This window comes from Westerdykella ornata (assembly GCF_010094085.1).
Source record: "Westerdykella ornata strain CBS 379.55 unplaced genomic scaffold EI97scaffold_3, whole genome shotgun sequence".
NCBI lineage: Eukaryota > Fungi > Ascomycota > Dothideomycetes > Pleosporales > Sporormiaceae > Westerdykella > Westerdykella ornata.
Genome location: NW_022986853.1, coordinates 1,410,238 through 1,420,702, shown reverse-complemented (window position 1 = coordinate 1,420,702; position 10,465 = coordinate 1,410,238). Strand labels below are relative to the sequence as shown.

Below are 10,465 nucleotides of genomic sequence, written 5' to 3'. Positions count from 1 at the left end.
AATTCGATCACAGTAGCTCTCTTTGTTGATCGACTTCCATTCTTTCTCCCAGAAGAGATGAGAGCCTTTTGATATGCCTGAGAAGCATGCCCAAAACATCCATCCATGCTTCTTATGAATTTTATCCACCAAGCACATATCATCAAGCTCCTCTCCTAGCTTTCTTGTAACCCATTGTTTTCGATGCCACCCACCAGTTATCCAGGTCTCGTCGCTCCATAAGATCCTCTACCACTCCCACGGCTACCAGTTGATGTGAGCTTGTGCCCACTCAAGACGAATCTGCCAATTAGCCTCAGTAAGGGGTGGCTTAGCTCGAGCTATACAGTGTCTGTACCCTCTTCTTCGTAGAGCACTCCTGATTGTGTATTCACCAATGTCCCAGTGCTCAAAGGGGCCCTGAACAAGTTGGAGATAGCTCATTTGTCAGGTGTTGCGGGACGATCAGATGTACGCCTCAAGCTCATCAACTTGGGCATCAGTAAGATGAGGCAGATGACCGGAGCGCTTTTTAGGTGTGACAAAGTTCTTGGTTACTGCATAACCAACTTGTCGTTTAGTGCAATTAAGCTGGTTCGCAATAGACATGTAGCTATGGCCTGCTTGATGTAGGGCATGGGCCTCAACAATCTCATCGCGAGTGAGGTATCGGTGGTGGTGGTGAGGAGGCGTAGATGGGGCTTCAGGCATTGTGTTGATGGTAGGTAGATGCACGATGCGACAGAGGTACGTGGAGTTCTATACAAGATAGGGGCGCTACTCGTATTTTTGTCTGTAATAACATTTGATTACATGGTCCGAGTACCCTTGTCGTGCGCGGACCAGCTACACTACTTCGGCCGGATACCACAGTATGTCGAGCAGTTCAATTGGTCAGTCTGATTACGCCACTGGAGTAGTGCGTTAAATATAAGGCTGATTATACCTCGACGGGGAGCGATGTCAAGCCAATCAGCCCCTGCGACCCTGGTTGTTCAGTCGGATGTGAAGAAGGCGCAGTACCATAATCATGAAGTGCGATTTCTCGTGCGACATCGACCAGAACTGTTGGCATGTCTGCCTGGCTTTGTCTGTCCCGCAAAGGTCCGCCGTTTTGCACAGCCTCATCCGCTCCCGCTCCCGCTCCGACCGTCTGGTCTGATCTAACATGAAGCTTCTCTCTTGTGTAAGGTGATCCCGAGGGCGACGAGTATTACTCCGTCGGCCTTCTACCAAAGGATGAGGTCGATCTTATTTCTGAAACTTTGGGGGATTGGATATCAACTACATTGGTTGCTCGCTCGCTCCAAGAGCGAATCTGCTGCTGTTATGCCTTGCGGTACCATGCGTGCAGTTGGAGTTTGCATGACGTAGTCTAGGATTTGCTGCTCTACCTCTTATTAGCATTGATCTATCGTCGTCAATATTGTGGCTGAGCTCTGTATCTGTGTATGTACCTAGTTTGGTACTATAGATGTACGAGTCGGGTAAAGTACACAATATCACGTGAGTTTAGCGCGGAAGACCCGCCAAGATGTGAGCTTTTTGGCGCCTGCATGCTCCGAGACCAACGATGTTGTGCCTTCAATTGTTTCGACGAGGATATACTCTGTAGTGATTCTTCTGCTCACCATTGATGATGTATTTCTCTGGGAGCTGGACTCGGCTCATCCCATTCCCCATTGAAACTCGTTGTAAGTTCGCGGCTCAAGGCAGACTGATGGCACCAGCGAACCCGCCAATCAAGTAATTTCGGCGCCGTGTTTCATGTTTGGCCTTCTGAAACACGGCCCTCTGGCGCGCTGCTCTCGAGGCTCGAGCCGTTTGCCGCAAGGAGAAGTGGAGGGAAATGCCTTGAAATGGAGCCTCGTGGTCCACCCTTTCTGTGCCCAGTTGTTGTTGGACTTGGTTTCTCAAAATAGCTGTCGCGCTAGTCCCGATTCGAAGAGCACCGCCCCTCCCACTCCAGGGCTGACCTTCACTCCACAGCCCTCGTCCAGCATCAGCGAAACATTCTCCTTGTAGCCACCCGTTCCCGCGTGCGCGATCAGGAACCTTGGAAAGAGAGCCACGGCCGTGCCACAAGCTTGTTCCGCCTCACCTACTCCGCCCGCCCACGCGATCCGCGGGCCTAAGCTCGCCCCTCCTCCCAACGGTTGCTCCAAGGATAGCAACAGGCGCAACACGACATCATGGACACCCAACAACGCGGCCGCTCGCCCTCTGCGAGCCGGAGCCCCCATATAAGGCATTCGCCCTCTCCATCTCCTCATGCGCCCTACCATCACAATAGTCTCAACCCACAGAGCCTCGACCAGACGTTGCCTGTGAACGAGGCTTACTCCGCCCATCTCAGCCCACCACCAACCACAGCGGGGCAGACCTTCGATCCGCAATTCCTGAGTACCACTCAATCACAACAATTCACTCTCCAATCTACCATCTCCGACGCAGCCTTTCTACAGTCGGGCACAGGAACACCGCAACACTCGTCGAGTCCGCATTTCGGACCCCAAGGCAATCAGCTAGCGCCCGACGCCCTCGCCCTGAACAACAACAGCAACGCCGACTTCAACACCCTATTCACTGACAATAACATCGACCAGAACCTCGACCCTCTCTTCTTGACGAGTAGCCTTAATCCCGAACTGCTGGATCCTCAGCCGCAAAACCAATTGATCAACCACAGTGATCTCATGAACCAAATGGCGACTACACAAGCACATTCACCTACTCCACCACATCTCCTCCAGTCCGGCATGCACCAAGCAAGTCCGAGCCCGCACGCGTCACCGAACCTGCCTCAAGGCGCTTTCCGTTCCCCTTCACACTCGCGTAACGCGTCACTAGATCCAAGCGCTGCATACGGACAAGGGCAGGGCAGTGAATGGAGTAGCATGGCACAATTCCGCGGACACCGGAGGGCACCCTCAGACACATATTCTGAGGTATCTTCCGCACACGCCTCTCCATTCCTAGGCAACCACGACAGTTTCGACCACGACAACCCTTCGCCTTTGCTTCACCCACAACAGGACCAGGCTCTTTTCCCCGAAGTCATGTCATTTGGCCGGTTCAATCTCAACGATAATCATATCAGCCCCGGCCACAGCCCCCACATCTCTCCGCGGTTGACACCGCAGCAACACCCCCTACCACAGTTCTCACCAAGCAGCTTTGGACTAGGCCCTGGCCTGAACAATCAGTTCGGAGACCAAGGTCTGAATATGTATCAGGGCCAGGAGCCGTTCCCTAACATCAACCAAGGGGTTGCAGAATTCGGCCAAGCCGACACGATGTCGCCGCCTGAGATCAACATTGACTTTGCGCCGCCGTCGAGGCAAGCCAGCTTTGAGCCTGCAAAACCAACAAACTCAGCGGACGCCTTGAGCCCTCCGGACAGATGTGAGTAGTCCGCTCGGTGTGCCAGTTCTAATCGTCTAATAAGTGCCAGCTCGGAGTCGCAATCGCATACGTGCCAAGTCAGATCCGTTCAGCAGTGCCAGTTCCCGTGCCTCGACTCCAGGCTCCGAAGTGCAAAGGTCCTTATCCCCCAGTGCAGCCAAGACTTCAAGATCCCCATCACCTTCCTCCAAGTCCTCTCGTCGTTCCTCGACATCTAGCATTCCCCACCGCGACTACATCCTCGACCTCGCGAACCCAGACAGACCTGCCGGTCAAGGTGGTGATGGCTCCGGCCCCAAGCGCACTCAAAAGCACCCCGCTACCTTCCAATGCTCGCTGTGTCCCAAGCGCTTCACTCGCGCCTACAATTTGCGCTCCCATCTTCGTACTCACACAGACGAACGGCCGTTCGTATGTAGCGTCTGCGGCAAAGCGTTCGCTCGCCAACACGACCGAAAGCGGCACGAGGGTCTCCACTCCGGCGAGAAGAAGTTTGTCTGCCGTGGCGTACTCAAGGACAACAACAACTGGGGCTGTGGACGCCGGTTCGCGCGCGCCGACGCCCTGGGACGACATTTCCGCTCCGAAGCCGGCCGCGTGTGTATACGACCGCTACTGGAGGAGGAAGCCGCCGAAAAGGGTGGCTGGGGCGATCCAGCGCGGCAACAGCAGATGGATAACGGCATGTTCGGAGGCGGAATGCAGCAGCAACAGCAGCATTTCCAGGGCATGATGGGCCCGCCTCAGCAAGGGTTCCAAAATTTCGGGGCTGGCGGCATGGACGGAACCGTGCAGGGGCAACCGCAGTATGGTTTGCCGGCTGCGTTGTTGGCGCAGTATCCCGCCCTTGCGGGGATACAGTGGGATAGTTTGCCGCCTGGACCGCCGGAGGAGGAGGTGGGGGATATCAGTGGCAGGAGTAGTTTTGATGCGAGTTCGGGAGGGGAGATGTTTGAGGAGGAGGGTGAGGAGGGGAGGTATAGTGTGGGAGCTGGGCAGGGACAGCAGGGTGTTTATGCAGGGGGGTTTTGAGGGGTGAGATGAGGTGGTGAATCAGTGGATATGGTTGGGTGATGTTAACGGCCGATTTCATTTTGCTTGGATTTGCAGTTTTGCTAGGTTTGGCGGGGATATACCACGTGTTCTTCGTTGTGGAGTGTTGACGTTGTCATCTTCATTGTCAGGGTCTTTATCTGATGGTTTGAGCTGGGATTGTCTGGCTTGGGAAGTACATGAAGGGTTTCGTGTCATGGGATCAGATACCAGGGTTTTGTCTTTTTTTCCCTTCTGCCTTTTTGAAAGTTGGAGTTTGGATTAGAGCGAGCGTATGGCTTTTGGGATGAGGGAATGGGAGGATTGGATAGATGGGCTTCTGGTATCGATGCGCGGTTGCCCGCTGCGAATTTGAAATGCTATATTTCTCTTTTGTTCAATTCGGCGTCGGGGATCCATTGATTGATTGGTTCAAGTCCGCGTGTTCACTTTGAGAAGGGTTGTATACAGGGTCTCGTGAATGGAACAGTTTGTCGAATTCAGTGATGGAGTCTGTACGATGATGAAGATCCCATGGAATCAAGTCAGTCGTGGAGCGAATTTTACTTATTTACAGGGTACTGTACAGCGTCTCTGTTTCCCTCCAGACGAATGGAATACGAAGACAAGGAAATACATGATGTGAAGCCCGTCTCCCTTTTACTCCCTGCAGTTATCCTAGCAATATGGCATACAGGCGGCATTGGATCAGTGGAGTCGGGTCTTGGATTCGGACTGTTTGTGATAATTTGGGCTTGTATATGGGTCGATGCTTTTCCTGTATTCCTCTACTGAGCGGACGGGGACGATGTTGGACCGGTGGAATAACACACAATGCCATTTAAGATGAATGAAATTCCCGATTGACTCCCCTCTTGAGGAGAACGCTTTCCGAAATCCTAGCTAAGTACGCAACTCTTCTCCTAGCAGTTTTCGAACTTTAAGTATCCTTCCTATCCGTGGATTACACCACAACGCTCCACTCCTACCCGTACGAAACGAAGTCCTCCCCTCCCTCCTCTTCGTCCTCCTCCGCGCATACTCAAGCAAAGGCTAAGCCCCCTCACGCCTCGCAAATGAGGTCAAAGTCCGGGAACTCTGGATCCGGTCCTATGTTCTCGCTCACGACGGCTTGTTGTTGCTGCTGCTGGCCACCACCGCCGGCGGATTGGAAGTCCTTGATTGGTGCGGCGTCTTGGGCGCGGTTGCACTCGTCTGAGAGGAGTTAGTGTATTGTACAGTTGATTTCAGCATTTGAAGAGCAGAGGAGTAATAACGACGTTCCCATTACAACTCCATCTCCATAGGAACAACACATCACTCCACCAAACAAACAAACAAACAACCAAGAGACTGAAGAAAGTCAAACATACAGATCGAACACGAGGAACCGAAAGAAACAGAAGACGAAGAAAAAAATCTCATATACACACCTTTCTGCCCATCACACTCCCCGACACTCACGCCCCCACCCCCATCCGCATTCGCCCCTTCCGCACAAACCCCAAACTGCCTATCGCAACTCCTCTGCGCCGCAGCCTCGAAAGTCGTAAACGTGTCGCCCTCGACCTCGAACGGCCTCTCGGGATCCCCGCTGTCGGTGATGGGCGGCGCGAGGCCGAAGCCGCCGACGTTGGATGTGAAGGTTTGGAGATTACTTGAGGAAGAGGCCGGGAGTTGGCGCAGGAAGAGGGTGTGGCGCGGGATGAGGTGGACGTAGGCGTCTGGGACGAGGGGGAGGGGCGCCGGGGAGGCGGAGGCGAAGGTTAGGGCTTGGAGGGGGGTGGTGAGGAGGGTGAGGAGGGTGAGGAGGGGGTGTGGGAGGGTGGTGAAATGGGCTTTCATTTTTTTTCTGTCTTTTGGAGGTTCTTTTTTCCTTTACCCGTTGGATTGGGATGGATTGGGTGTCCGAATTGTAAGGGAAGAGAGGGAGAAGACCGGGAGCGAAGAAGAATGAGGAGATGGGTTGATTCTAGGGTCCTGATCCTGTGGGAGACGGTGGACTATTCGTTTGAGTGTTGGATCTCTGCGACCCAGATAATGGGACTTGAGGAGTGGAGTCAAGAGAGCCAGAGCGATGGATGAGAAATTCCGGATAGATGTGTGGATGTGCGAAACCCGCGCTAGACGTGTAGTACTATAACTTCAACGCAGAATTGATGGCAAATTAAAGTATAGAATCAATGGTAAACGAGAGAGGCAGACGTTCACAGCGATAAAAACAGTGATGACTGGTGAAGACGTTAAGGGTGAAGCAAAGAAAGACTCACAAATCCAACATCTTGCCCTCCCATCCCTTCATCCCAGAGATATGGTCCCTCAGAATGCTATCCCCCGCATAAACCGGCGTCTATACCACCCGGTCAGACCTATTTTCCCTTCTGCGAGCGGCGGCGGCTATGCAACAGCTCTGAAACCCGTTGCGCCTTATGTGGTGCTGGCCTCTCCAATCAGCGGGACTCAACCCAAGACATTAGGACTCACCACGTGAAGGACACCTTTACTAAGCTCGACTTGCGACGGTGGAAATTGAGTGTGATGCGTCAAGGATAGGGGACGCGGGGAGGGTAATGCACTTATGCGCTAATGCATGCGGTCGAGCTACTCTGATATCTTGATGGATTCTGTGTGATTACAAAGTGTATATGATGTCCGACAGTGACTCTGGTCTGGTCGGCCTCTACAAACCCGGGCATATAAAGGAGAGAAATGAAAGGAGAAATCCTACTCGTCCTCCAGCCAAGCCTATCCAGCATCCTTCCCTGATCGTATCTCTTCAAGCTCCCTTGGTGAAAACCGCATTATTACTTCTCCTCCTTCTTTATACATCTCCCTTCCCCTGGACCTTTTGTGTGGGGTTGACTGGGAAGAGAAATACCGTAAAGATGACGCAGAGGGAGTATATCGCTCAAACAGCACGAAAGCATAGTGCTAGAGAAGAATCCGTGACTCAAGCTCAGCAAGCAATGCAACCAGACTGTTGGTGTCCCCGCATAGACTGTGCAACTCTGGTGGGAATATTCCACAATCCAAGAAACAAAGGGAAACAATTTTTCAGAAAAGCAGAATCACAGTCCCTCAGGAAAGTGCCCGCAGCGGAAAGTCGTTAATGTCGTGCATGAAGCCGCCTATGTAGACCTGCTTCGTATATACAGATCCAATCAAGGCGAGTTTAGAAGTTTGCTGCCGCATTAGGGCGTCCTCCGGGATTGTGATATTGCTCAAGGTTTGACTGGAACGGCGAATTCCCCGTGCTTGACGAGTGCGGCTTGTCACCCAGGGCGGCGCCGGTGCCAGCCGCGAGATCATCGTCGTCTTCGCTGACGCGATTCTTGCGGCCATAGACGCGCAAGAGGACGATGGCGATGCCACCGAGGAGAATTGCGCCGCCGACGCCACCAACAACACCGCCGATGATCTTCTTGTTGCTCTCGCTGAGGCCACCGCCGCCGCTGTTGCCGTCACCGTTCTGTGGAAGGGGCATTTCCGTGGACAAGGCTTGGCCTGTGGTGATTATGTTGGTCGATCTTGTGGTCGCGCTCGTTTGGAAGGTGCGGCCATCGCTGACGGTGGTGTAAATGGTTATGTACTCCTGGACATCAGTTGATACAAGGGGCGTGCTCCTGACGATGGGAGTCGTGACCCTTGTTTTCGAGGAGGGAGGAGTGGTAGTAGGCGTTGTGTTTGGCGTCGGGGACGTGGGAGGAGGAGGAGCGGGTGTGGACGATGGCGGCGGGTCCTGAGTAGTCGAGGGCTCGTCGCTGGAAGGAGGCGGAGTAGGAGTCGAGGACGGAGGCGGGGGAGGAGTTGAGGTCTCCGGGGGTACACTCTCGTTTCCAGTGCCAGTTGGCCGTTGCCTCTTCCCATGATGTAGATACTCCTCGATGCCGTCGACGTGAAGGCTGTCGAGGTTAAGAGCGTGCGTGACGGCGATAAGCGCGAAGAGCGCGAACACAAGCCATGATCGCCGCATTGTACTGAGCATGGTGGATGTGGAAGAAAGGTTTTCCTGTGCACCGGGTTTCGGCGGAGAGGGCGGCGCGAATATAACGGGGTTCTCGGTTTGCAGGCGGCTGTTTCACAGAAGGTGTCTTTGAGATTGATGCGGTACGATGGTAAACGGTAGTACTGCACCGGTTGGTGGTACAGAGCGCGTGGGAGCGAGTGGAACAACGAGTGAAGAGGAAGAAGATGATCGAAAGAGTGGCAGACGAGCGAGCGGAGCCCAAAAGGGACTGGCAATGGCGGTCGGATGACGAGGCGCAGCCCGGTCGCAAAGAGAAATATAAGCACTTGGCAAGGCCCACGTGACTATCTATTCTCGGCCTGAACAAAAAGATTTGTTGCCGTCCAAGCCCGTTGGAGACTTCTCTTCGCCGACCGAGTACCGGTTGATGATACGATTCTTATAGTAATATCGCTACTTCTATGTACACGCATTGTGTTATCCTTTCGCGGTTCCATGTAGCGCCGCTCTGGTGCACAAGTAGCGTGCAAAAGTCTCCACTGCGTCATACCACCACCCCGGACTTCCCCGTCACCTCCCCGCTCTTGATGAATCTTTTGATATCAACACCCCTTTGACAATCTGCGCTCCGCGCCCAGTACTGCAATACCACTGCGTATACTGCGTGAACATCGAGAAAATGGCAGCGCCTCTGCTAGCTGTCTTTGGCCAGACCCCGCCACTGGCGACACACGAGGCGCTATCCGGTGTCTTTGGATCAATATCGTTGGCAGCATGGATATTTCTCCTGGTGAGTTGTACACTTCCCCATATGCATGCGGACACATGCAGGACCAACTCTTTTGTTCCCATTTCTAAAACCTCCTCTGGATCATTGACCTAATCTCCCACCTCGATCTAACGCCTCCCCCAGGTCCCCCAAGTAATCGAAAACTACAAACAACACTCCGCCGACGGCATCTCCCTCGCCTTCCTCACCGTCTGGTTTATCGGCGACATCACCAACCTCCTCGGCGCCATCTGGGCCGGCCTGGTCCCCACCGTCATCGCCCTAGCCGTCTACTTCTGCTTCGCCGATCTTGTCCTCATAACCCAATGTCTCTACTACAACTGGATCAATGCGAGGAAAGCTTCTGGCCGCGGCGGACACAGGAAACGAAATAGCTCGGCTGCTGTTGGCGCGGCGGGTGGCCATGGTGGAGTAGCCGTAGATGCCGAACAGCAACCCCTTCTCGCCAGGAGAGATAGCAGCAATTTAGGCCTCCCGGGATCACATCGTCGCAAGTCCTCTACCGCATCGCGCATGCGCCGGCGAGCAAGCTCCCTCCCCAGCATAGGCGAGGATGTCGAGACCTCCAGCGAGTGGGTCAAGAACACTCTCAGCATAATGGGGGTCTGCGTGGTCGGCGCTGCAGGCTGGGCCATTGCATGGCGGACGGGGGTGTGGAGGCCTACACCAGAAGCCGTGCCCGGAGGCGAAGACGCGAGGGATACGCCGCTTGGGGCGGAGGTGTTGGGGTATGCGAGCGCGCTGTGTTATTTGGGCGCGAGGATACCGCAGATTATTAAGAATCAGCGGGATCGGAGTTGCGAGGGCTTGAGTTTGTTGTTTTTCATGCTCAGCTTGTTGGGCAATGCTACGTACGGGGCAGGGGTATGTGACTTCTCTTCCATTATCCAACTCCTAGATCTTGCGGGTGTGGTAGCAAGCAAATACTGACGGCGAGCGCAGATTCTCTTCCACTCCATCGAAAAAGAATACTTCCTCACCAACCTCCCCTGGCTCATCGGCTCCCTGGGCACCATCGCGGAGGACATCACCATTTTCATCCAATTCCGCATCTTCGGCGACGCTGAGCAGACCGCAGCGATCCAGTAATCACACCTCATCACTTCTCCAGATCTTACAGAGCGAAAATTAAGCCGCATATCCCACATCTGCTTCAGCGTATCCGTAGGTGCACGAACCCAGATCAATTGGGAACCGAACATCCCAAATCCTGCACTCTCAGGAACAGCAAAATCCGCAGAACGCTACCGAATCATTTCTGAAATTTACGTGTAATATGTACGACGTCATGC

The 10,465-nt window shown here is 53.8% G+C and overlaps 7 protein-coding genes across 7 annotated transcripts; 4 read left to right on the top strand and 3 right to left on the bottom strand.

Moving 5' to 3' along the window:
* Positions 1–5: 5 nt before the first annotated feature.
* Positions 6–715, bottom strand: EI97DRAFT_430708 (uncharacterized protein). Its single transcript, XM_033797756.1, has 2 exons — positions 338–715; positions 6–282 (listed from the first exon to the last, which is right to left on the bottom strand). Exon 1 carries the CDS (start codon positions 688–690, stop codon positions 445–447), a length of 246 nt encoding a protein of 81 aa, XP_033657223.1. The 5' UTR covers positions 691–715; the 3' UTR covers positions 6–282; positions 338–444.
* An 895-nt stretch (positions 716–1,610) lies between these two features.
* On the top strand, positions 1,611–2,088 carry EI97DRAFT_183896 (uncharacterized protein). The gene has a single exon (XM_033793534.1). It carries the CDS (start codon positions 1,747–1,749, stop codon positions 2,002–2,004), a length of 258 nt encoding a protein of 85 aa, XP_033657222.1. The 5' UTR covers positions 1,611–1,746; the 3' UTR covers positions 2,005–2,088.
* Positions 2,089–2,675: 587 nt separating this feature from the next.
* EI97DRAFT_371559 (uncharacterized protein) lies at positions 2,676–4,416 on the top strand (the record flags this gene model as incomplete). Its single annotated transcript, XM_033795302.1, has 2 exons — positions 2,676–3,384; positions 3,434–4,416. The coding sequence occupies 2 exons, from the start codon at positions 2,676–2,678 to the stop codon at positions 4,414–4,416; spliced, it is 1,692 nt and encodes a 563-aa protein (XP_033657221.1).
* An 882-nt stretch (positions 4,417–5,298) lies between these two features.
* EI97DRAFT_183888 (uncharacterized protein) lies at positions 5,299–6,640 on the bottom strand. The gene is made up of 2 exons (XM_033793533.1): positions 5,850–6,640; positions 5,299–5,631 (listed from the first exon to the last, which is right to left on the bottom strand). Exons 1-2 carry the CDS (start codon positions 6,259–6,261, stop codon positions 5,480–5,482), a joined length of 564 nt encoding a protein of 187 aa, XP_033657220.1. The 5' UTR covers positions 6,262–6,640; the 3' UTR covers positions 5,299–5,479.
* Positions 6,641–6,891: 251 nt separating this feature from the next.
* EI97DRAFT_183560 (uncharacterized protein) lies at positions 6,892–7,557 on the top strand. The gene has a single exon (XM_033793530.1). It carries the CDS (start codon positions 7,062–7,064, stop codon positions 7,524–7,526), a length of 465 nt encoding a protein of 154 aa, XP_033657219.1. The 5' UTR covers positions 6,892–7,061; the 3' UTR covers positions 7,527–7,557.
* EI97DRAFT_183749 (uncharacterized protein) lies at positions 7,558–8,732 on the bottom strand. The gene has a single exon (XM_033793531.1). It carries the CDS (start codon positions 8,399–8,401, stop codon positions 7,589–7,591), a length of 813 nt encoding a protein of 270 aa, XP_033657218.1. The 5' UTR covers positions 8,402–8,732; the 3' UTR covers positions 7,558–7,588.
* On the top strand, positions 8,733–10,377 carry EI97DRAFT_183750 (vacuolar membrane PQ loop repeat protein-like protein). The gene is made up of 3 exons (XM_033793532.1): positions 8,733–9,173; positions 9,297–10,037; positions 10,116–10,377. Exons 1-3 carry the CDS (start codon positions 9,063–9,065, stop codon positions 10,260–10,262), a joined length of 999 nt encoding a protein of 332 aa, XP_033657217.1. The 5' UTR covers positions 8,733–9,062; the 3' UTR covers positions 10,263–10,377.
* The last annotated feature ends 88 nt before the right edge of the window (positions 10,378–10,465 follow it).